The 27,215-nt window shown below is 31.9% G+C and overlaps 1 protein-coding gene across 1 annotated transcript in view; it reads right to left on the minus strand.

Moving 5' to 3' along the window:
* Positions 1-663: 663 nt before the first annotated feature.
* The window catches only part of LOC143913821 (furin-like protease 1), a 320,932-nt gene continuing 294,380 nt past the window's right edge, over positions 664-27,215 (minus strand). The window contains exons 5-14 of the mRNA XM_077433837.1: positions 20,907-21,072; positions 16,881-17,053; positions 14,966-15,175; positions 14,750-14,888; positions 14,489-14,675; positions 14,249-14,422; positions 12,798-12,916; positions 10,605-10,792; positions 8,379-8,499; positions 664-2,636 (exon numbers count right to left, since the gene is read on the minus strand). Of these exons, the coding sequence (XP_077289963.1) occupies positions 1,996-2,636; positions 8,379-8,499; positions 10,605-10,792; positions 12,798-12,916; positions 14,249-14,422; positions 14,489-14,675; positions 14,750-14,888; positions 14,966-15,175; positions 16,881-17,053; positions 20,907-21,072 (2,118 nt within the window). The 3' untranslated portion in view covers positions 664-1,995. The remainder of the gene's footprint in view (positions 2,637-8,378; positions 8,500-10,604; positions 10,793-12,797; positions 12,917-14,248; positions 14,423-14,488; positions 14,676-14,749; positions 14,889-14,965; positions 15,176-16,880; positions 17,054-20,906; positions 21,073-27,215) is intronic.

A 27,215-nucleotide genomic window follows, 5' to 3' on the forward strand; every position in this document is an offset into this window, starting at 1 on the left:
AATCAAAGCGATGTTTTTTACTTTATTTAATTACATTTTCGGATGTGTTTTATTTAATGTCAGAAATTTATGGATGCGAACCGAAAATTTAAAGAATGCAGCCAAACTCTCAAAATTAGTACGCCAATATGGGAGTATTTTTTGCGTGAAACATTGGGAGAGTTTGCAAAATGCAATTGAACGTTTTTGAAATATGAAAAGATGCAATTGAATTTTTTTTTCTTATAAATTTGAAATCCCGGTGCTAGCACCGGGATACCGGGATCGGTAATTCCCAGTGCCGCAATCCCGGTGCTGAAGTAACCTTCCGGGATAGGAAGCACTAATACGTAAATACATACATACATATGTACATACATATATCTGAGAGTGGCTCAAAATTATATTTGACGTGGTTTTACCCGGCTTTTGTAATATAAACCGCTTAAACATGGCCAATCCAATACTTAACATATTATTAAATTTATTTGAATAGTTCTATTTTATTTAAATTTATTTGAATATTCATTTGTTTTTAAACGAACAAACAATAGTTACATACAAAGTCTCTTTCGAAATTATATATTAGATTTATACTAAAATGAGGAATTTCAGATTTAATTTTAAAATATTGATAACATTAGTTATATATGGTTCAATAAAGGTTGAAATGAAAATCAATAGTTGGTTTTTAAATTTTATTGCACATAGTAAAAATAAACTAATAATAAGATCATAAGAATGTTTGGAGCGTGCTTAAAAAATAACAGTGAAATCATTTTCATAATTAAAATTATAATTGTGACCAAATAAAAAAATAATAATTTCACAATGGCATAATTAAGTAAAGTTAAATAAAAATAGAAAAGAATCATAAAACTATATTAATAAAAAATAATGTCATACAGTAATCATGACTGAATCAATGAAATGAAATCAGGAAACAAAGATTAGAAAGTCGAATGACAAAAAAAAAAAATAGAAACCATGCAACTGATCAGTGATTGATGGAGAGTACGAATCGGTCAAAATTTCGAGGTCGAATATTCTCACGATCACTAAATTTATCGATTCTTGATATATATGTATACCAGTGGCGTGCCGTCATTGGACCAGACGGACTAGGCTAGTCCCCAGAAATATTTTACCTAAAATTTAAAATATTAATAATTCAATCAAAATAAATTCAAATCGTTGTCCATATTGGTTAGTGAAGTTCAGAAACCGGAATCAGCCCTACTTGAGATAGTGGTATTGGATTGTTATAGTATGGTCCGCCACGTCGTTCGCTTGCACGGACTCACGGTCTCATTTCTGTTCCTTTGACGATACTGGCGAATTTTTATGTATAGGCTTTCCATCGAAGATAAAACATTTTTTAATTTACTCATCTCTTCCAGAATTTATGGAATTTTTATTACGAATACTGATTTGTGTCCATCAAGCTGATTTTATTACGAATTTATAACGAGCTATTTATTACGAATTCTGAACTTTTTTTTTGTTAAAATAATACATACATATTTGTACAGAACTCTTCGAGTACAAATATGGTAAAGGATTCGACTCCCGAAACGGTTCCCTCTCAACAAATCAGGGGGAGCGCGCAGATACCGAGCCATAGAATGTAGAATGAGAATAAGAACTTAGAATAAATACCGAGGCCTTGGAATGTAGAATTTTAAATCGATTATTCGTCAAATAATTCAGACGATTAAGTTTTCAAGACAAACAAGATGTTATTAAGAAAGATAGGCTACTTGGGATAGTTCTGTTAGCACAAAAATGAATATAAAAAAATATATTTTTTGTCCCTTGTTTTAAAAGTCACGGCACACCTCTGTATATGTCGATCAAAGTTGAAGTTGAAAAAAATAGTTACCGATGGAAGATAAATGCTGCTCATTTTTTGAGAGTAGGCACAAAACGTAGCAATAGCACTACGCCGTTGACTTAAATAATTAAACCCTGTATATAGCATTGTTATGACTAAAGATTAGTCAAAAACGTAAATGACTATACAGATCCGTCACTGTCGGAATCGTCGAATATGGCGTTGTTAATTTCCTTTCTAATATCGACATTCGATTGACTATCGGTGCTAAGACGATTGTAGCCGATCGCTTCTTGACTTTTAGACTTTTGACTTTTAGGAATGGGCTTGTTGCTACACGACCTCATCAACTTGGAGATGGCAAAGTACAAAAGCACACACACGGAGACGAAAGACACGATGCCGAAGAACAAATAGAATCTGTGCAACCAGATCGAAGTTTCCAATTCGGACATCAAATGTTTCGGATAGCAATATCTCTCGTCTATGTTTCCGTCGTGGGTGAATACTAGTTGTGCATCCTCTGGACATTTCGTGCACTGGTAGTCGTATGGACCTGAACAGTTTAGACACGAGTAGTGACAGTTCAGGCATATCTTCGGCTGCTGGGGACGCATCACATTCCTAACGCCATTGGTCGGTTGTCGTTTCGTTTTCCGGTTTCGTTTCCGGCGCAGAGACGCAGAACCGGAAGTGTTGGGAGAGTTGTCGAGGACAAGTGGCTTGGCTGCTATACGGGATATGAAAGATTGGCTCGGGAACGTTTTCTCAGGACAACCGGGTAAACATTGACCATCATACAAGTAGTAAGCTTGGTGACATTCTGAAAGGCAAATGCAAATGTTTAATTAAAACATTGAAAACATCGTGTTGTATTTTGAAAAATAAAACTCTTCTTAACCAATTTGAATTTAGGTAACGTAAATTTATGTACAAATCCAATTCAATTGGTCTTGAAGTGTTTTGTTCCGTTTAATCGGTTCAATTTGAGTGCAATCTTGAGGTACTAGTTACATACGTATGTATATATACCTATATAATGTTTTCTCAAGATTTCTCTCATATATCGTGCCGATTGTTGGAGACGAATATTGGCAAACTTAATTTTAAGCACAATTAAACAAAAATGACAAAAAATCTGTACAAAAATAAAATAACGTACAAAATAAATGTTTGTATACAAATGGTTAAAATCGTGCAAAACACATTTTCCTCAAAAGTAAGAAAAACTGAAATAATTCAAATGTAAAAAAAAAATCAGAAAATTAACCAGTTGTAAATAAAATAGTAGTAGGTGAGAACCAGAAAGCAGGTAAGAATTGTGTTGGGTATAATTAATTAAAAATAATTAGTATACTAGAAAGTACATACATATGATGATAGATAGAGTGGAGAAGTAAATTAAATAATAAGCACTAATGTTAATAATAAAACAAATAATATTATGTTAAAACTAAAAAATTGCAAGATTGTTTATTATATAAAGCATAGTGAGGCTAAAGCTTGCATTATGTGAGTCATACTATATACAGAGCTTTATGATAAAATATTGATTTTTTTCATTCATATAATTATAATTTTTCCATTGTGGCGCATTAGGAATTCCTGTAATGCTACAATGGTCCAAACTTTAAATAAATAAATAATATCTACAATACATTTAAGAGGGCTGGACCCCATCGCCTTGTCCAAACGTATTTTAGACTTCTCCCATCCTCAATTATGGCACTAGATAAATTATTTTTTAATATGCTATTTATGTCCACCATAGGCATGTTTGTATTTTTTATTTTTTTTGATTAATCAAAAAATCAAGAATCAAAAAAATAAAATAAAAAACGGAAACATGCCTATGGTGGATATCCATAACATATTAAAAAATGATTGCTCTAGTGCCATAATTGAGGAAGGGAGAAGTCTAATACGTTTGTATGAAAAAGGCGCTGGGGTCCAGCCCTCTTAAGTACATGTGAGTTGTATAATAAAGCAGTATATTTATAAATAAAAATAAAGCAAAATATAACTATGATAAGGAAGTTCTATCTATTTCAAACCAAAAATAAATATTGCTTTTGAACAAATTTAATTGAAATTATATCCAAACCAATAAGACGCTTTATATGAATTTGAATTCGTATAGACGCAGAAGGGTTAACACAAAAAAAAAAACAACAACAACATCGATATACCAAACTAAGCAAAAAAACACAAAAAAATAAGAAAAAAATAAACATATGTTATTAAAAAAAAAACAATATGTACAAGTTGCTTAAAAAAATGTACAAAGAGTTGAGGAGAGTCGATGTTATGAACTCACCCTCGCTTTGCTACGTCGACGAGAATTACGTGAATGAAAAATAGTCGTCGCCCCCACATATTCTCTTCTCAATCTAATATGGACGTGGGGGGGGGAGGGAGGAGACGGAGATAATCCAGATGCATTCTAGTTTTCGATTCGGAATGCAGTTTCAATTCGATTAGTGGTGTCGCCATTTGCGAAAGCTTTCGTTCGGTTTATCGATGCGAGTAGAGGTAACCGCCACCTGTTAACTCAACAGTGAATACAAATAACAGACCAACAGAAAACAAAAGCTTTGTACTTTGACTTTGTACCATTCCAACTACCGGTTAAATTGCACTACTTACATACACTATTATGTATATAATATATGTGTGTATGTGTGTGAGTGTGGGTGTGATTTAGCGGCGGGGGATTAATGTGTTAAATCGGCAATCATCTGATGATCGGAATCGCTAACAAACAGATGTGAGAAGAAATACAGTCAAATTATATTATAATATGTAAATAATAAAGAATGTTAACTTTCACTGGAAACGATCAAGTATAAATAAAGAATGGAAAAAAGAAACATCTTAGATAAACAAAAAAGTAAATTCGCATCGTATTGTATTGAGAGGAATGGATTATATCAGGGGTTCTTAACTTTTTTGAGCCGCGGTCAAGATTTGAGCAACGGTTTGGTTTTGCGTCTCGAAATATATTACTTACATTGCTGATAACAATAAATTTTATTAATGTGAACTTTGACTTTGTATTAATATTGAAAGATCATCAAAGCATAGACAAGGTTATCTTCAGGTGAATTCATACATAAATGTACATACATATGTATTTATTTCAAAGACAAAAATCGGAAAGATAAGTTGCACAAATAATAAATAATATTATATGTACATATGATGGCGTCAGTAATTTTTACGAAAATTTTGTGATTATAGTGTATATACATATGTATGTATGTACATATGTACATGAACCGTATATTGTTTTTAATATATTTTGACAGACAATTGTCAAGCAGTCAGTAACTGATATATAACTAGCTGATAGTCTATCGAATGAAGTTACTGACCAAATAAATACAATGTATATATTGCGACTTTATCTATGTATGTGGTAAATATGGATGAAATTTTGTGACAGAGTGAAAATTCGACCTTGAGATTTTGACTGATTTGAACTCAGAATCAATCATTGATCACATTTTAAATATTTAAAATGTAAAAAACCATGTGAACTGTATAAGAGGTAAGTAAAAACTAATATGAACCTCGTAAAAATACTCACATCAGGTTGCGACTCATAAGTTAAGAACCACTACATATATTACACGAAGGACGAAAAAAATATGGAAAAAACATATTAACAAAAGAATAAGATAGAAAAAAAAATTACATAACAGGGTGTTATCGACAATAAAACAATTGAATTATTTTATGTATTAAAACATTTCACAGTTTATTGTATTATTTAAGTCTTTCATAGATAATGGTAATTTATTTTACTTAATTCATATTTCAAATATACAGATTTCCGCGAAGTTTTCCATTCACATTAATTTTAATGAAAAATAAAATGCGGCATACAAACGAACAATCAATTTAAGACGATTTCTTTATCATATATAATACATTATATGTAAAAAAAATGTTAATTTTAGGAACCAATCAAATGTCTCAGGTGTAGTAAGTATGCAAGTATAAAAAAATGTTCAATAAATAAAAATATTTAAAAATAAACAGTAACAATAAGTCAATCTAAACAATGACATAACACAGTTTTAAATATTTCCATTACAACAAAAAGTAATATAATATACATTAGGATTTGCAGGAATAATATATGTATATATGTATTGGTAACACGTGTAAAAATCAAGTATTATTGATAAGTAAGTACGTTTAAAAATATGCAATTGTATCTAAATAAAATATTATCATGTCGTTATCATCGAATTGTACATAATAAAGTAATAATATTACTCAAATATAATATAGATATTATATTTTCCATATATCACTGGTACTAAAATATCACAAATTATATTATCTGACGTAATCAAAGCCGTACTAAAGTTTTTTTTTATAAAATAAATTATCATTAAAATAAAATAAATATAAGTATAATCCAACTACACGTTGTGACGGCTTCAATTAATAATCAATAAAAATTAATTAATAAGAAATAAAAAAAAAGATTAAACAGACATTTCAATACATTTTATAATAATGATTGGTTTATATTGTAACTTAAAAATTATAATAAAAGATTGAATTGATTTTAAAGAAATAAAAAGCATAATTACATACATACATGTCTTTGGAAAATAGGATCCAAAGGTTTGATAGAATGAAAAAATAAGAATTTCGACGACATCGTATTCTAAATATACGTATAAACATAATTACAATAGTTAATTAAGCGACTGGTCAGTTCAATTTTTTTTTTGACGAATTACACACGAACGAGTACAATTTATATTTACATATTTTATTATAATTACAGGTTGGTGACATTGATTATGCTTATTTCGTATTAAAAATTAGAAATTTCACCGCGAATTTTTACTAATATTAATAGTACTTAATTGCACTTGATATCGTGTAGGCAAATATAAAATTATCAATATCGATCCGACTTTCTTAAAAAAATTTTGGCATATTTAAAAATCGTCACGCTTACACAGATATATATGTATGTACATAAATAGATTTGAGTCACTCTTTTACTCAAAAAATTAAAAAAAAAAACATTTATAAAAAAGAGTGATCAGATTACGTTCAATCGCAAATTGCAAAACACGGCGGAATTTACGATATTTTTGTGCGAAATGAAGAATGTTTTTTTTTATTATTTATTTTTTGATACAATACAATCTACGCGGAAAATTTGGCATGCGAGTTTTCCGTTTCACAGTATTGTAATTATAATCACTCAATCATACAAAACCTACCATAATCGCTAAAAATAACTACGGTTGATTATTTTCATAATTATAATATTAATTAATAAAAATTGGCACTGTACAACTTGAACACATATATGAAATTTATACGCATATACATAATACATCAAGTTTCCACCATACATTTTTTTACAACAGTTAAATTAATTGCCGTCTTTGGATCAACTAACGATTAATTAATACATAATATAGTACATAAAATTTAAGTGAAGATTAAATATAATAAAAAAATACTTACATAAGAATTGATAAGAATTGGTCAATACATAAACTTATAGATATTAAATTTAAATAAGAATCACAAAATAGGAATATAAATGCATTCAACAAAGATCATTGCGAACAAAGTTCGCATTGTAATAATTTTGTATAATTTAAACTAAAGAATATTGATATTCTTTCCATTTTAATATAAAATTTTGATTACATAAAATAAGCTTTGAACGAATCAGCAACATTCAACTATTCACATGATAAAAAGTTAATAGCAAATGTATTCAATTTTTCTTATTTGAAATTAAAAGCCGAAATCATCCTTTTTTTATTACAAAGTAAATTGCGTCAATCTTTGGAATAACGTACGAAATAGAAAAAAAAGGATCACATATAAGAAAGGGAATCATTTTTTTTAATACATAATAAAACCTACAATCACAAATGAACGTGTGTCACGTTAAAACTATGATATTGATTGGTTGTAGATTTTTTTTAGAAATTAACTAGCTAATAATTCACAAAATTGAAAATCATCGAACGTTCACATTATCGAACTGATTGTGAGTGTGGATCGCATGATCGCGACGTTGTTGAGTGCAACTTATAAAAGAAATGACTAACGTCTAGGACACCCTGTGCATGCGAATTCGCCAACGCTCCGTTCCAGCACGACGATGAAGATTGCGAAAGTTCGCAAGATGAACATAGGAACGAATTCGTACCGATGCTGGCTGAAGAGTTCACGTCTACGATAACAACTATCTTAAACCTATTGTTTGATACAGACGGACGATACGTGGCGGAAGTCGAGTCCGATCTCTGACTAAAATTTACGATTGTCATTGTTTCGGCGTTACAGTTCTGAAACACTATTGCACTTTTGTCGATGAGGCATTTGCGATGTTCGCACGTGGATATTATCGTATAATCGGCGTGACTTCTCGGCGATTGGTTCGCGATTTTGCAAGACTGCGAGACGGATGATCTTCTGTGTGGCTTCCTCTCGGGAGATTGTCGGCTTGTGAGACGCATATCGGAATTGTTGATTGCATAGTACATGACAAGAATAAATAAACACAAACCTATGCAGTGTTGGGGCTGTGACGAAACGTAATTTAAGCATCCGGATGACGATGATGGTGGGAATTCATTGTTTTCGGATGGACCGCCAGGATGCAATTCTATCTTTCTCCCTTCGACAACCTTTCAAAATAAAAACAACAATCAATCAGTTACATTATTGTATATCATCATATATACATATATATAAAGACGGTAATCTGTGTGTCCTAACGCTAGCCGAACATAATGAATGAATCGATAAAAAGCCTATACTTTGTATAAATTCTCATTCGGAGTCGATCCGGCGAACCCTCACGCGAAAACAAATATCCTCTTATAGGTATACCTGAGTTCAGAGACTTAGCCGTGAAACCATCGTCGAATATTCAAATAGTTCTTTTTTTTTAAACATTAATTTAAGTTTTTCGGTCTCGCCATATAAAAATACGAAATTATAATAATTTTATTTAGCGAGATTTTGAATTATTTTTTTTTGTTTTCATATTAAACGATATTTGAAAAATAAAATTAATTCAATGTTTCGGACCGACCGCGGATCGAACCTGGGCCGCTCAGTTGCTTGACTGGGCTTTATACCATATTACATCACGACGGCTGACAAAGATCGGGGTTTGTTTATGCATAATTATTATTATTTTTTTTATTTTATCATGTTTTTCTGCTTTTGCTTTTTTCTCTTTATTTTATTTTTTGTTTTTCTTCTTTATCAAATGTAGGCCATTGTGGCGCATTAGGTTCTTCCTGTAATGCCACAATGATCCAAAAAAACTATAAATGAATAAATGAATAATTGTGGATATTGGGTTTTGTAAATTAAACATATGTACATTTTTGCTTACGTCACGCGATGTAAAAATGCGTACTTTTCATATTATCCGATTCCGATTCGGATTTCAACTTCGGGTTTTATAATTTTATTATTATTTTTTATTGCACGATTTAATTGACATAACCGTTTCCCGATTTATGTTTCAGTTCCGATTCCAATTAATTATTACTATTCATATTGTAACTTTATTTTAAATCAGGTATCAATCCGAAAGCACCCGGTGAAATTTCAACGGGCATAAAACTAGTATCAAATGTATCCTTATCGAAAGACACGATTATGTTTGAAGAGCTTTAAGTGAATATAGAAACAAAATCACTAAACACATTTACAACGATTAATCTATGCTTTTAGGCTTTGTATCTCAATCATTTTCTTTTGCAATTACAATATATCTTTTCGTTTAGGTTTTAGTATAATATGTATGTATATAAATAGTCGAACCGATCTAGCTTGAGACTTAAGTTCACATTCACTCCCCACTCCACCCGCGATGGCCAATTACATTTCGTTTCAGTTTCGAATTGCGTTTTGGTCAAGAAATACAACATAGTTCGTGCGTATAGTGTACGGTAGAATTTGACTTTCAGTTTTGAGTTTGTATTTCGTATTTTAAAATATTTACAATAATAAAATTTTAATATAAAATATGTAAGTTGTTGATATTATTAATTTATTTATGGAATACGTACTTAAGTATGTATATATTTTATATTAACAGATGTTTTTATTTTCATTTTAGGGATAGTAAAGCTTACAGTATTATTATTAAAGACTCGTATTGAATTATATTGTAATAATATTATATAGTTAAATAAGAAATAAAAAAATAATTTTACGGCCTTTCAATGTTACAACACATTGCACGAATACGACAGCATTCTCGGTTCTCGTAAGCCTCACGCTACATCGGATCGACTATAATATGATATTTTGGATTATTGATGAAACGCAATATACACCGATCATCAACCTTTTCGATTCATAACACTGTGAAACGATTCGGAAATAAATGGATAAATTACGTCGTGAAATCGAGCTAGTAAAGGTATGTACCGAAGAACACTTATATAATGAGCTTTCAGAGTTTGAAATATGATATTTTTCAAAAATATAAAAACGAGTTATATAAATCTGATTCTCGAAGTAATAAAATAACACCGCCAACTTATAATAATACTCATTTACATATTATACATAAATTTTCACATTATAAAAGCGTGTTGTAAAATTATATTAGGCATGTTTTAAATGTATGGAAAATAAATACGTTTAAGATCAATATATGCAATTGGCAATACTTTTAAAAATCGTTTTTGCGAGGAGAAAATACGCTTTCATCTAATAAAAAAATATATGAATTTCTTTTTTAATAATAGTATGATTGTGTTTTTACCTTTGTGTCTCTAGATTTTCCTTCATAAATTTCATCATCTAAAGAATTGTGTTGCCCAGCTTCACCTTCCCCATCGCCCATTTCTCCAGCAATGTTCAAAGGCTTATTGGGTTTTTTAGGAACATAGTCATCGGGTTGTGCTGGAGTGTCAGTTCCATAAAATATCATGTCCCAATTTAAAAATTGGGCTGAAATAATAAAAAAAAATCAATTAATAAACTACGCCATACTTTAATAAAAATATGTTGTATATTTTGAAAGAAAATAAATTAAAGGGCAAATATAAATTTAAAATAAATATATAAAAAAAACACTATACATAGCTTATACAAACATGCAAAACATAAATATAAAAAAAACAATGCCTAGTAAAATACATAAAGGAAGTGAAAATATGAGCTGAGGACGAAAGTTTGAAATAAAATTAAACGAAAAAAAAAAGTACAAATACATAGGGGTATTAAAAAATAAAAATAAAATCGTAGGATGCAGCAACCAAATAAACTCGAGTCTACAAATCAAAACTTGTGTGTTTGGTTAAATCGTAGTAAGTACCCTTGTCGTCTGCAGCGATTCTGGAATCGTGATATCCTCTCTCCATTTCGCTATCCAGCGAATCCTGCGGAACCAACCCTCCCAAATACATTTCGGGATGAAACTGCGACAGAGGGGGATGCTGTCTGGATGGCTTGTTGCCGATGACCTCCACCTTGGGATACGGGAACAGAGCCGGATAAATGTGTTGAGCTTTCGGGTACTTTTGGAACAGAGATGGAATCTTCGAGTTCATAACCGCTACGTGTCCATCCGGAGGTTGGTCGATGAAAATGAACCCTTGGAAATTCGGAGGGTTCGTCGAGACATCGTCTAGAGATGAGGTGGTCTGGTAGGGTTTGGTCGTCGGTACGAATTTCTCGGTCGCTCTGAATTCTGATTTTTTGGCTGTGGTTTCGTACTTGTATATGTGGCTGTCTGGCTTGAGGTTCAGATCGATGTTCGGTTGCTTGGATACGTTCTTTTGAATTTTCGTCGTTTGTACGAAAGTCGACGGGTCCAGGTTGTTTGCCTTGAAGGGTTTCGTAGTTTTGTCCAATTTTAATGCCCTGGTCGTGTTCGGCAGGGGTGTTATTCCGAGTTTCGGTTTTTCCGTTGCGAATAACGCCTGATGAGGTGTAGTCCTGGATGCTCCTGATTGTCTCGAATCGGTCTGTCTCTGAGGACCCTTTCCGTTTCCGTAATGCTTGTTGTACATCGAAGTTTTGTTCGTGATGCCCCTCAAACTGGTGACGGTAGGCCTAATGGAAGACTTGTTTTTGTTTGCCTGAGAGTTTCTATGCGAGTTTTTTAGATTTTTGTTTTTTCTCGGGTTTCCGTTCGTGTTCACCACGTACGGGGGTGAAACGTTAAAACCTTGTTGTCCCTTTCCTGAATTTTTACTCCTATGTTTGTTAGTTGGTATCGGTAAAGGCACTAAGACGGCTTGGGATATGTTTATTTTGTAATGAATGTTATTGTAAGGACTAGGGTCGTTCTTATCTGCCGGGATAGATGTTCCGTAAAATTGAAGCGACCATTCTAGAAGTGTTGCTCGGCCTATAATTTTACACACAAACGAGAAAAGTTGTTTATAATATACACATACATACATATTATATAGTAACACAATAAGACTAAATAAAAAAAATATATAAAAACATACATATAATTAAAACTGGATTTTATATTCGATATACCTATAGATACCTACATTTGTAGAAGCAGATTTATTATTCAGTATTAAAAATCATACTTCAGATTAAAGATACTGATTTGAATCAAACTTTTTAAGTAAAGTTGAGATATCATAATACAAACTTAAAAGGTAAAATAATTAATTTATTAAATTTTAATTTGAGTTTCAAACTTTTACTCAATTTCTCGGAGTTGATTTTACAACAAATTTAAGAAAACCAATTCCTATACAAATTCAGCAAACAATAAACTCACTTTAATTACAATAATAAACAATTCCAATTACAGATCAAAAACAAAATAACGACATGAATATATTATATACATTTATATTTAACGTATAATCTTAAATCGTCGAATCTTTTTAAATATGAATTTATTTAAAATTAAAAATACAACCTTCTCGCAATTTTGCGTAAAGAATTAATAAACGCTTTCAGTGCGAAATAAAAGAAAACTCACCCATATATTTTCCTTCGTTGTGAATATGTAATTCCCATGCCCCGAACGGAGATTCACCCCACGAGTGCACGGACATGAACGGCCATGAGATGAACCCACTGTGTGATCCATCGTGCGATCTGTATAGCAAAGAGAAGGGGGGAAAAATACGTAAAAAAGATTTACTCCAGAAAGGCAGGGTTGGGAAGAAACGGGTTTGACGGGGCAAAAGTGTCGTGATGAGGGTGAAAAATGCGATCGACTCTTGAATGTTTTCTTTGGGAAGCACTCGAGTGCACGCACGCTTAACTTCACTATCATTTAATTCAACATAAATTACATTGTATACCGTAAAGACCTAACATATTTTCGTACCCGGAGAAAATAGCAAAAAATTACCTTACTGATTTGTTAACATATCAAAGCAGACCTACATACGCTATAGCTTGAATACACATTTCAGCGTGGAAGTGTAGAGGGGTTTCCAAGTACGGAGTGAAAGACGCATTAGTAGTGGTAGTTTATTAATCTTGTTCCATCGGCCAGCCAGTTCCGAATGTAGCATAGACCAAAATTGTGGAATATTTATACCCCAGGGTGTATACTCATTGGTTGATAGATCGCGATACCTCATTGGTTGTTGTATACAGCTTGTTCATACGTCGAGGGCTTTTTGGCGTGAGCGCGAAATCAGGTGATCAGTGCTAGTAAACCAAATATCGACGAGCACCAATCCACTAATCTCTACGTTACAATATGTATTATAGGTAATTTATTTGACATGAGAATTTGCTTGCGAACATGGGACTTCATATAAAATAACATATTATATATTTTTCGCATAGCTTTGACGCAATACTGAGGACTGACTATTCAACAATATCTCAGATTAATAGAGATTTTAAAAATGAAATACATATTTTTATGTTGTGGGAAGGAAAACAAAGGAAAACCCATTAAAATTGAGCGCTTGTGTCTCAGTGTGTCTAAAATACAACGTGCATATCTTAATGTGTCTTCGTTCATGATTTGTGTCTCCGTTGAACAAGTCATCACGCTAAGTTCTGTCGCGAATAGTTTTACGTAAAACTTCTCAGTGTTGAATATTAAAAATATAAATTCTAAAATGATAAATGACAAATAAAAAAATGAAGACGAGAAGAATGAGAGGATATTTAATCGAAGTTAAGAAAAATAAAAATAGGCACTATAATTATTGACCTCATAATGTATAAAAAAAACACTTAACTGAAAGCTCATACTCTAAAAATATATTTCTAATAAAAATAAAGTTTAGGTTTAGAAGATTAAATTCGGTGACTATTACATTTGCCAATCAAAAGTCAAATGAGCATTTTTACCCACGAGATTTTTCTCATCTAAATATGATAATTATAACTGATTGAATGCACTATATGTACTCGTGGTATTATGATTTACGATAGGACATTTATATTCGATATTAATCATACCTGGTGGTTAACAGTGTGACTTCGGTACCCGCTGGGGATGTCAAATTAATCTGTATATCACCTCTACGTGGAGCTTTTAGTGTAATCTTGGCCTGAACGTGCTCCAGATAATTCACTCCCATACATTGAGTGACTACCAATTTAAGTTTCACGTGGCTCTTAGCCGGTATTAACCTGCAATACATGAACAAATAAATCGAAATTCAATATAAATAAAACCCAAAACCAGATCGTTCATACTTATTAGTCTCGGATGAAGATACTTCGCATCTGTGCTGCTCCGGAACCGTTTTCCACGTTCGAGCCAATCGAACCATCGCAGCAGCATCCATAAGTCCATATCCGAAAGAATGGGATACGTTTCGTCCTGCGCCATTCATTCTCCAACCGCTCTGCTGCAAATTGGCTGGTCTTGCAGTTCTTATAACTAAAAACAAAACGAAACAATACTATGAAGATTCATTATAAAACGAAAATGGAAACTGTAGATATAAGACATACCTATATGTTGCATATCTCTCCAGGTTAAATCCCTATTCGCTTCTAATGCTAACGCACATATTCCAGCCGCTAATGGAGCTGAAGCCGATGTGCCAGTGTGCGTGGAAGTGCACTGATGGTGAAGATCAGTCGTCATCATCTGTAAATACGATCATGATATATGTACGTGTAATCCCGAATAAAATTTTGCTTGATTAAAATAGAAAGGTTGTTTACCTGTCTTTCGTTGGCAGAACCACTACTATAAGTTGTGGCTAATGTGGAGCTGCACGTCTCCGAATACCAAGGAACATCTCCGTTTTCAGTCGCTGAACTAATCGTTAACGTCCAAATGGAATTGGTATAACCATCACAGTTACAATTATCACCGTCGTTACCGCCGTTGCCCGAAGCCCAAATAAATATTGACCCTTTGCCAGAACGACCCTGTAATATTATTAAGAATTAAATTTTGTTGACGCCGGAAATGCAAATTAGATTACACGAAACGAGTAGAAGAAATGTTTAAATTCGAAAATTTTATTAGTGTTAAATTAAACCGGTGTGTTTTTTAACAAATAAAGTACTCGTCCACTTTTTCTTCACATTACGTACATACGTATATTTTGTGACAATATATAACGTTTAGACTTTAAAAAAGTGGTTTTATATACAAACATATGTTTATATGTATGTATGTACGTGAGTAGAGCAGGCTTACGTATATCAAGTGATTTTTTTTAAGAGAGCAAATATGTATTTGAACAAAAACCATTTCACTTTTCTGTTTCAATAAATGGATATTCACCCAGTTTTAAATATTAATATGTCACTATTGAAATGAGAGTTTTCAATTTCAGACTTACATATTATGTATGTGATTTTATTGAAACATTATTTAACCCTTTGCCTGCGGCAATTTTCGCGGTACTTTTTTAGCGAATTCATAAATCGAGTTTTCGACCATAAATATATGCATATTGTAATATTTATTCATGTGACTTATATAACACCCGTATACATATGTATATTACACATAATATTCCGTTAGTCACAGACATTACTAACAAACTAACCAGTAGATTTTATGACAGAATCACAAATAACCATACTAACACACTTGTGAAGAGTCTCAATGATTACAACAAAATGTCTATACCCTTCAGGTATAAACACAGATTGTAAAAAGGTTTTTGAGCTATTTTTCCTAATATGCTGTACATTAAATAACATTAAAATAATATAATACTACATATATTTAATTACTAACATAAAAATGAAATATAATTGTAAAATAGAAAATGCGCAGTAGATCAGTAGCTGTTGAAATAGATATAAGATGTACATATTGTGAACATAATTTAGTAATAATAAAAAGCATATAAAAATCAAAAGCAAAATTCGTGTAAACAAATATGTACGTAGGTACATTGACACATGTAGTGTTTTTTTAAATAGTGAATGACGTTTGAAGTATTTTGTTTACACAGTGAGTCACGTCATTTTCGATACATTTTAAGCATGACGTCTATAGTTGTCATGCGCTGGAAAAGGGTTGAGAAGCTTTACTGTTTCACAGATGATCTAACCCTTAGATAGCTTATGGGTCGCGACCCGGAATTGGGTCATGAAGCATTTTTAATGGCGATATGTCTGAGATAAATACATATCATACAATATGTTTAGAGATCGTCTAATATAGCAACACGATTCGATATCCAGATATCCTTAATACATATGTATTAAGGATATCTGGATATGTTAATATATGTATATGGAAATATTAATATATGGATATATTAATATATGTATATGGAAAATTGATGATAAGAGTCAACCATGTATTTAAAAGTATTGGAATCTTCTTAAAGATGTTTTTATTTGAGGTTGACGTACATATGTATGCAGGTTGATTTAGATTTATAACCAATATGTATGGCTTCAGTATTGTCTAATATTATATACTACATATATGTATTACTAGTTTGCTATTTATTTTTAGTTTAATATTATATATGTATAGTATAAGGAATATCTACTTTTTTTTATTTCTTTATAATTTACATACATACGTATGAATATTCAAAAATTCACTATAAATAAGGTTTTTATGTAGATTAATGTTAAAATATATGCGGAAAAGTGAACTTACTCTAGTAACACCTTCGATGAAAGCTCTGGTGGCCAACTCTCCCGGTCCATCTACCGTTTTTCCATCATCATCTGGTCCCCACGAAGCACTGTATATGTCAATGTGCTGAGGGTTCAAGCTCAAAGATCTAGCTTCGACAGCATCGGTGACATCTCCGTCGAGCATTCTGACGCCTGCGAAAAAATAACGGACGGTCACAAAAATACAGACTCCCGAAAGCGGGTCGGGCATTTGAATGCTGGAAATAAAATATATCCGCCAGATGTCGAATCGGATATTTTCTTGGGTCCGACTTTGATATGGAAATTTATACGTTCGACTCGGAAATATTTGTCGCGTTAAGCTCATTTCTCGCGATGAATATTCATGCGCTCGACGACACGGGGAAATGGGCGAAAACCGATTTCGCTGCTATCAAAGGTTAAAACGCGAAACGGGACGCAATCGATAGCCGCCAAAGAGAGATCTGGCCGGAGGGTGTTGGGTGGGTGTGGGGTGGTACAAAGCGTCAGGGGTGGCCAAGTGTGGTCCGGACAAAACAAATTACAGCATCACGTTCGCTGTGCGGTGGTACAACCAGCTCAACTGCCAAACCTGGTGTTCGGTGTTGTAAGGTCGTGGTAATTGTCAATCAATCGAGACCTGTATCGTGTGTGTTGCTATTGAATTAATCGTATAATAGAGTTGGAAAACATTTAAGGCAATATGTAGATTTTACATTTTTAATTCGATAAAAGATATTGAACTTCGGCTAAATATTGATATGTTATTATTTTGATATTTTACGGAGAGGAAGATACCAGAGTTCTTGTTTTGGAAAGATTCATTTGTATCAGTTGTTTTACAGATTTGATTTGTGAATATCATTGGAATCAACAAGTTTCGTTTATTAAGCTTGTTTATCAGACTTCATATAAAATTTTGACATAATATTGCGGTACCCCGACTTTTGATTTGATTATTTCTACAAAATTGTCAATTCTCTTGTTGATTGTCATTCTACATTTGAATCTGTTTTACAACTAAAAACTCCTCTTCGCTTTATTCAATATCTGCAGTTATAAAGATAGTAGTTGTTGTCGTACATACTAGTTATTATCTCCATTCTCCCATTGCTACATTAATTACGTATGGCAATGATTGTGGTGATTTGATTGATTTTTTTGGAATGAGTTTGGATTCAGTTAGACTCCAACTCGTATTATATTTTAATTATTTTATTTGTAGTAATGAATATATGTATGTGTGTATGTGTACAAATCTAATCTTTTCATTTTTGTCCGTTAATATAATTATTATAATTGTGCATATTTAAAGCCTGGAACATATCTAAGATATTTTCAAGGCTATAAATATTTTCTCGGAGATATTACATATTCTCAAATTATTTTTCAAAAATTGTATGGGGTTAATATTTCATTTGTTTTAATTTTTCACTATAAATATTGTATTTATAAGTGAGTAACTAATTATTATACACATGTCCCCTGGGTGTGTCTCTGGGTTCTAATACAATTTTATTTTTTGTTATATTAATTCATGTGTAATTTACTTTTGTTATTTAAATATATATTTACATATGTATATGCGTGTATGTGTATATGTTTTCTGTATTTTATTAAAAGCCATTTTATATGGAGTAAATAAATAAATAAATAGGGAAATTTTAGTTATGATTTCAAGAAATTGGATGAAGGGAAGTTTTCAATATTTTTTTCCAGTTTTAATTATTTTTAAAGTAACAAAGATACAAAGCCCAGTTTATTAAAAAAAAATAATGATAAAAAGGTAGCTCAAAATAATGAAAAAAAAAATTAATATTTATAGAAAATATTATATTCTCTAGTATAAACAAAATTACTTTTCAAATAACTACTAGTTGTTATATCTAATAAAAATAAATGCGATAAGAAATTGATGAAGTTTACTTGTACAATTTGAAACACACAGCAAAATTACTTTAGTGGAAAAATGCCACTCAAAAAAAGCGTTTCCATGATATCCAGCACATATTTCACATAGCGGAAGAAACAAGGAAAACTACTGCTAAGAACAAAATTGCAATTATATTTTTTCCTATATACACACACACATGTTACATATTGAAATATGAAAAAGCATGGGATTATGCCACACAATGTACGAGGATTTCTTTTTTTTGCGTATGTTTTGTTACTTTTGCCCTTCAGACGGAACGTTGGGTTATTCAGGTTCGTCCTGAAAGCGGAACGTTGTGCCACACGAAAGTTTATTCAAGGGGACAAAGGCAAGAGGGGGGGGAGGAGTGAGGTGAAAAAGAAGGGGGTTTCGGAGAAGCGCAAAACACTCGAGATATTCAAGTTCTTGGCAACCAAAGTATTCCAAGAATTTAAACAACCTGTGCGAATGAATAACAAATCGATAGTTTACGCACGATGAAAGCTTATTCAGGAGTTTGTGTTTGCCGACACGAAAGGGTATTTACACGGAAACGATTTCAAACGCAAAATTCGCACGGTATACTCAATATAGACCCGATAGTAAAAATGCAAATAGCGTGCATCGAACGAAAGGATCGCGTGGGGTGGGTTGGTTCGCTTTCGGTCATTAGAATAGATTAAAATTTGAATTTTACGATTGTGAAAAGCACTAGAAATCCATTACGTTTAAAATAACAATATCTCCGAAGGCAGGGAAAGCTAAACTTTCGGTCTTAAAGGGATATTCTATGCGGAAATTAAAAGCAACGATTCACTGAAAATGAGGGTGAAATATCAGATTTAAAAAATTAAAACGTATTATAGAACGATTATTAGATCTAGGATAATTTCTTTTATATGTAAATACTTTTGATGAAAGTATTTGAATAGCATATCTAAAAAATCATGGGGCAAATGTGGCAAGCTAAATTAATTTCAAACAGGTACACGTAAATAGTTTCTCATAACGATTATCTGGAATGAAATGAGCTGATATAAATTAGAAGGATATATAATCTCCGTATTTAATTTTTATTTTATCTTATGTTCTATTTATTTTTATTTTTACACTTACAGATCGCTCCAAAGCGACGAGTGTACTTATAAAGATCGAGAAACACTAAATAACATACGACATCTATGGTCAAACATTGAAAAGTTACATTGCAAGTATGTATGTATACAAAACGATCAATACAAACATTAATACAATACGAATTTATAAGAACATCGTCCACAGATATGGAGAAATTTTTGCAGCATTTAATTATACAAACCGGCGAACATCCAAACAAAGAATAACTTGATATTTGCAAGAGAGAAAGGAAAGAAAATGCCAATTTTATAGGAATCGTTTCAATGAAAATCAGAAAAATTGGCGAAATCTGATAGGAAACGATCGACCTGGAGTCTTAAACCAAGATTTCGAGCATATTATGCTCGAAAGCATAATATGCTAACTACTAATCCACGCTGCTGTATACATTGAACATATGTATACATATATGTAATTCTTATTAATAAAAAAAAATCACAGTGATATGTGATATATAAAAAAACAGTTTTTTATTCCATTATTTTTCAAAAGGGGTGTTATTTTTAACAAACTAAAACGTTATGTTCAATGTATGAAGTTTATAATATTTGAACAATTAAAAAAAAACCAAAAGGTTACCAAATAAACAGATACTATATATATATACAACAAATATATCTTCAATTGGCTATCGATGACGATTCAAAGGCTTTGTAAACGAGTGTATTTTGCGAGACGTTGGGAGGGAGGGGGTTAATTCGAAATTTTGCCATTTATCCTTGGTTTATAGAGAGTGAATATACATAAATTACAATTAAGTTGACATGCTTGCATCGAGTATATGTTTAAGTACATATGTACACATAGGTATGCTGCGAAACATTTAAGCACTAAACAAGTCTATTGGCTCCCTTTACCACGTGTCCCTTCACGAATTAAATTCAACCTATATTTATATTTCAATATGCAAATTTTGCTATCGATCCCTGGTTTGTAGGGGGAGTGAACATAAATTAAATTGAAAGTACTCACCTCCAACTGTGGCTCCGTAAGCGATACCAACAGCGCACATTGAGTTATTAGCGGTTGCGGCCACCTCGCCAGCACACCTGGTACCATGACGATTGGAATCGATCATGTCATACCTTGGCATGGGATCTTCGTCGTGGTTGTTGACGTCGTAGGAAGCTTGAGGATTCTGTGGAAAAAAATAAACTCTTATTAACCGAGGAAATTACTGACTGGGTGGGTGAACTTATCCCGTAAATAACAACTTTCTTCAATACATTGTTTAAAATCGACAAGTTTGCATTCTTGTTCGGAAAAATTGCGAAAGCGAAATTGGTTCTATAAGTCGGGAGATCGATCGTGGAAAGTTTCCCCACCAAACAAACTTAACTATTTTTTCATTACATGATAGAATATAAAAGGAAAATTCTTAGCACGAAACTGTCGTCGCTCTATATATACATATATGTATATGCATAATAAAAGCTTTATTTAATACGTAATTAATTTCCAGGGCTGTGGAGTCAGAGTCGGAAATGATTTAAAAAAATGATTTTTTAAAACTAGCCTCATCTATATTTTGTTTATAAAATTAAGACAATATATAAAAAAACTGTTCATGAGTATGGCAAAGTGCTCAATCTGCCTTAGCGAGAGTGTGGACAAATGGGACAGTGTAGATGATAGACGTCACCGTCAACGATAGAAGTCACCGTGAATTTATATTTTTTAAATTAAAATAATAATAAATTATTTATTTAATTATATAAATAAACATAACATATTAATACTTATAATAAATATATATTTATTTATAAATTTATTAGATATTAATATCTTATAAAAATTATGCAGTATTTTCAAACATGTCTATTACGATTATTTTTCACCGTGGTAATGGCGGGCGTCATTTCCACTTATATTGATGAACAAACAAAACAAAATGGCAAAGTTTGAAAACGATCGGATAAGAACCCAAACTGAACTAAAATCGATTCTGAACTAAGAAGAAGTTAGGAAAAATCAACCGACTCCGACTCCTTTTTTATTTTCTTTACTTAATAGTATTACGGTATGTGTCAACTACAGTCATTTTTAGTGCAATTCTATTGCAAGTAAACCGACTAATAAATAAAAATTCAACAATTTCTTAATAAAAATCACGAAAATAAATTAAAATTTAAATAAAATCGTTGAATTGCACGTATTTTGATGTGTTGTGGCCAAAATAAACTGATCTACGCCTGATACTTTTTTTTATTCTCATTTTTATCAATGATCCAAAAGAAAGGCCAAAATCGTTTCACAGCATTTACTCAATGATCCTAGAGGTCCACACGGAACCGTCGCTCACTCCAGAATAATCTGATCTACCTTGTGTACCTCCTTATAAAGGACTAGTTGTACAACACAGCTTCCCCGATCCATTAATTTGTCTATTATCTAGGCACTAGAATGTCTATCCTGGCGACTCTATTGTTTACGCACGCACCCGCCTAGGTCTGTGAGAACTCCAGCGCATCCTTTGTTCGGGCACTTACTAAGTCCCGTTAGCTTAATCCGGGGCCTCTATTGTTCACCCACGAATGTATTTAGACAGTGGAAACTCTTTCTCATGTTCCCACGTTACCTAAACTAATAATGAACTTATTATTTATACCTATTTAATTACCAATAATTCAATATATTGGGTTACATGTTAGTTGTAAGTGATATTTATACTTCCTTTAATTTTTATATTTAGAAATTTTTTTTATTACTAACAATTTACATAATACGTTGGCAAAAAATGGATCTTATTAAAATCATTCGAGTTTGAGTCGGAGTCGAATCATATAAAAAAGTCGGGGTAGGAGTCGGTAAATTTTGAGCTGATTCCACAACCTTGGTAACGATGTTATTTTTAAATGCTCATTCATTGTATAATAGTACATATATGTAAATCTGAGAGAAAATGTATGTAGTATTAAAATTTTAACTAGTTAAGTTTATCAAGTACATACAACTTTTGTTCTCATATAAAACTTCCGCACTACAGTGAAATTATAAGGGTCGCTTGAAAAATGTAATATACATAAATACATAATATGCGCATAAAAACAATTAGGTATAATGGAAAAGTAATTTTAATACTACAAACAAATTTGTCGAAGCGCTTTTGCTTTGTATAAAAGATTTATATGAAACTAATTCAATCAAACTCGAGGGAAACAAAGACAAATGACTTCATAAATATTTTGCAGTGTTCTCAAGCAAAATTAATTATATTACGTATATAATATAATACTACTCAACAACTTCTGAGTGTTGTATCAATTCGAACGGAACTTAAAACCAACTCCAAAGTCCGTAAAGAGACATCGTATTAGATCTGCTGAATTAAGATACAGATTAATATGCAGCGAAGTATGTACATATATATGTACATACATACATATAGGTAATATATACACATGTATACAATAAATGTACTTGTTTACGTATCAGTCTAGTAATAGTGAGTGTAGTAAAATTTAAAATGTATTAGCATAGCAAACGAACGGAAATTAAATCAACAGGCCGACGATAGTTTATCGATTGGTTCAGCAAGCAATTACGATGTTAAAAGTATTCAGCATCCCTTTTACGAACCACTCACCGTATATTCCTATATTATATAATACTATTTATGTATGTATGTATTTGTATTGCACGAATCAAAAACCCAATTTCATAATAGCCATATGTGGTGAATTCATATGTATGTATGTATATTTGAAAAATGCGAATTTTGAATTTTCCTCGTTGAACCTAGTGGAAAATTTCGTGGATTTTAAACGATGCTCTGTGCTTCCAAACAAATCAATTTATTTTGATTAAAATTTCGAATAAGTGGATTTTTTATTTTATTTTATTTCATCGAACATATGTATACCAGTCCGCTTGTATACAGATACATTACAATCAATATACATAAGCATTTTATACAATGCGAATTCATACAAACATTAAAAGTGACATATATGGAGAAATTTCTGCAGCATTTTACAATCAAATTGGCGAACCTCAAGACGCTAAATAGCTTGAGATTAGCAAGAGAGATAGGAAAGGGGAAGCTAATTTAAAATTTTTCATACTTTGCTAACAAACGATGCCCTGGAGTCATAAACCAAGATCTGGCCAGTAGCGAGACTCCAGAGGGACTTGAGCCTGGGACCACTATGCTCAAAAGCATAATTTGCCAACCACTAGTCCATGCCGCTGGTTAGAATAATAATTCAAAAAACATTCAACAGTTTAATTAGGTCGATTATTATGTTTATATTAATTTACGAGAATTTAAAGCGCCCATACAATGCGCGCCACGCATCTGTATGGCGGAAGTGTTCTTTCTAGAAAATCGTCATTTTTATTACATACATACCTCTTATACAGTTCACATGGTTTTCGTGTAAGTCGTCATTTTTTTATCTCTCTTATCTCTTATCCGATCGTTTTCATACTTTGCCATATTGCTCATTTTGGTCATTAATATACATTAATGTATCGTCTGCCATTACGTTGGAGATAAAATATCGTATACAATGCGTATCAAATATCAAAAATTTTGGGCACGGTGACTTTTGTTCGTCTAGCAAGCTACTATAACCTATCTTCCAACCTGTTCGCCGTGATATGGCCATATCAGATTTTAATTGTTTAAACGCCTATAATTCACTCTATATTTTATAAAATTTGCTCTATACATAGGTTCCCGTTATCTCTAATATATAAATATTTATAGTTTTAACTCTCATGTGTATATATAAATTTCAAATTTGGCGTGTAGCTTCGTGTAATGTAATACACGATATATATATATTGATTTTTGGCCAAATATGTCAGATCTGACAATTTCACTGCTAAAAGTACATCTCTTCATTGAGCTTTATCTGCGAGATAAGTATTCAATAAGAAGTAATGTTGTATCTAATTGTTTAGTTCATTCCAACAGCTACCCATAACCTCAAATTTCATTGTTTATTTCTCCAAAACACACTTTCTAACCAATACAAGCTTAATATATGTACACAGATCAAACAGTCATAGTTTTATTTTTATGTTCCCATAATACATATATAATACATATAAAGTATAGCTCGGTGGTTGCGTTAATGCTAACCACAAGTCCTAGGCTGACCACGATTGTAGAGAATTTATTCGTAATATTTATGCAGCACTGTTGGTCAGACTTGAATATTTGTGACTCCTTTCCTAATATACATAGTATCGATGTCGATCGTTTCCTATTAGAACTTGTCAATTTATCTGATTTCATTGTTGAAACGGTTCCTCGTCAACTTGAAAAAAGCCATCCTTCCTGCTATTTGTCACCACTATTTGAATATGATTTCAAATTTATATATGTACAAATTTAACAATGGTGTCGGGGGTAAAACGAATTTAAAAATCAAAATAATAATGATAATGAAAAATAAAATAATAAAGTAGATGTCGTCTTCAGATTGATCTTGTATAATATTTTATTTTGACACGACTGCCTGATTTAATAGTTCAACCGGAAAAATATGAGAAATGTTTACAAATGTATACATAACCTAACTAATAATCAATTTTTCAATTCATCTTTCATTACTTACTTCTTCAGAACTAGTCTTTATCCATTTTGAGAAGATACCTGTCAAACCATATAAAAGCTTTTAAAAACAAATTTCCCATCCTTGCTAAACGCAACACAAACTACATATGTATATGTAACCAAAAAAGTGATGCATCAACGTAAAATAGGGTATTAATTTTCACAGCTTCAGCTGAAACAACCAAGTTGTTTGTTCGACGGAACTACACCGTCAGACCTTAAACTACGTGTATACACACGTGTAATATACATACATACATACATAATGTGTAACCTGGTGTTCGAGTGAGTAGAGGGTTGGTAGTGGCTTTCATCACGATCGTCGTGTGCAATTTGTGCCCGGGGAGACTTAAACAATGAATGATTACAATTAAAAGTTTAAATTGCCAGAGGACTTGGAAGACTTGTTGACTAACCCCCTACCCCCCTCCCCCATACTGCTGGTATATTAATAACTGGAGGCTGTGAGTCTCGTCTGAAATTCACACGTTTCATGAATCTCAAATTACGCGAGACAATACACCGACGGTCGCTATGATTTAAAACGTCTCAAGAGCGCACTATAAGAATCGTAAATATTCCATGTGTATGAACATACATTTTGGAATAGTGAGATAAGAGTTATTGGAAGGATTCATTTGAATTGTTGAGAAATATCCCGACTGTATATACAGGGATGATTTGTGATTAAATTGTTCAGACGGTTCAATATAAGAAATATTTACAAATATATACTTGAAATATTCGAATATTGAAACGTATATATTATATATGAAAGTTTCGATCATAATTGAAACAACCGTTTGATCGCATTTATTACGATTTGATTGTTCTGTGTTGCCAGTGAATTTATCAATTTGAAATTGCCACATTTAATACAGGAAATAAACGAATTCCAGACAACCAATGTAATCAAAACACGATATTTGCATAGATTGTAAGTGTAATATTATGCCTGTATATGCACTTAATTCGCGATAAAATATTTTGCGATAAATACCGGTAAATTTTGACGATTTACTGGTATTTACTGATGGCCAAATTTTGCCGTATTACCCGTAAACCGATATTACAATTCCTTGTATGTAGTGTGAAAATGTAAACTTATTCAGCTAAATTTAAACCATATGTACATATTTAATTTAATTATAATTCATTTTAATCGTCGATTAAAAATAAATAAATTAAATGATATCAATATGTATGTTTTTTGCGAGTGGCGAATTTTGAGGAGATTGCGGGACCCGTTGCGGATTCTGCTAGATGAAAATCTTGCGAATTACTTATAAATGGGTAATAAAAGGATTTGTAGAGATTAAAATTTGAATTTATTCAGCGAGCTTTCATTTATCGGGCTTATAATATAATATAATATCATAGACGAAATCCCGTCTGTTCCCTGAGTCCTTTGCGAAATGTGATATTTATGCACAGCCTTTGATGTAAAATTAATGAAGCGACCCCAAAGATGGTCACAGAGTATAAAACGGGAATAAAATCTAAACGATATTGGACGATAAAAAGATATGATTTTTTTAAACTAAAATAATTCTGCTTCAAAACTCGTCACAGTCGTATCTTATATTTATAAAAATTGATTATAATAGATGTACCAGTGGCGTACGTGACGATTAAAACAGGCTATATTTTATATATGTATGTATGTAAATCCATATGTAATAAAAAATATTTTTGAATTATAATAATCTGTCTTG

The sequence above is a fragment of the Arctopsyche grandis genome, chromosome 6 (assembly GCF_051622035.1).
Source record: "Arctopsyche grandis isolate Sample6627 chromosome 6, ASM5162203v2, whole genome shotgun sequence".
Lineage (NCBI taxonomy): Eukaryota > Metazoa > Arthropoda > Insecta > Trichoptera > Hydropsychidae > Arctopsyche > Arctopsyche grandis.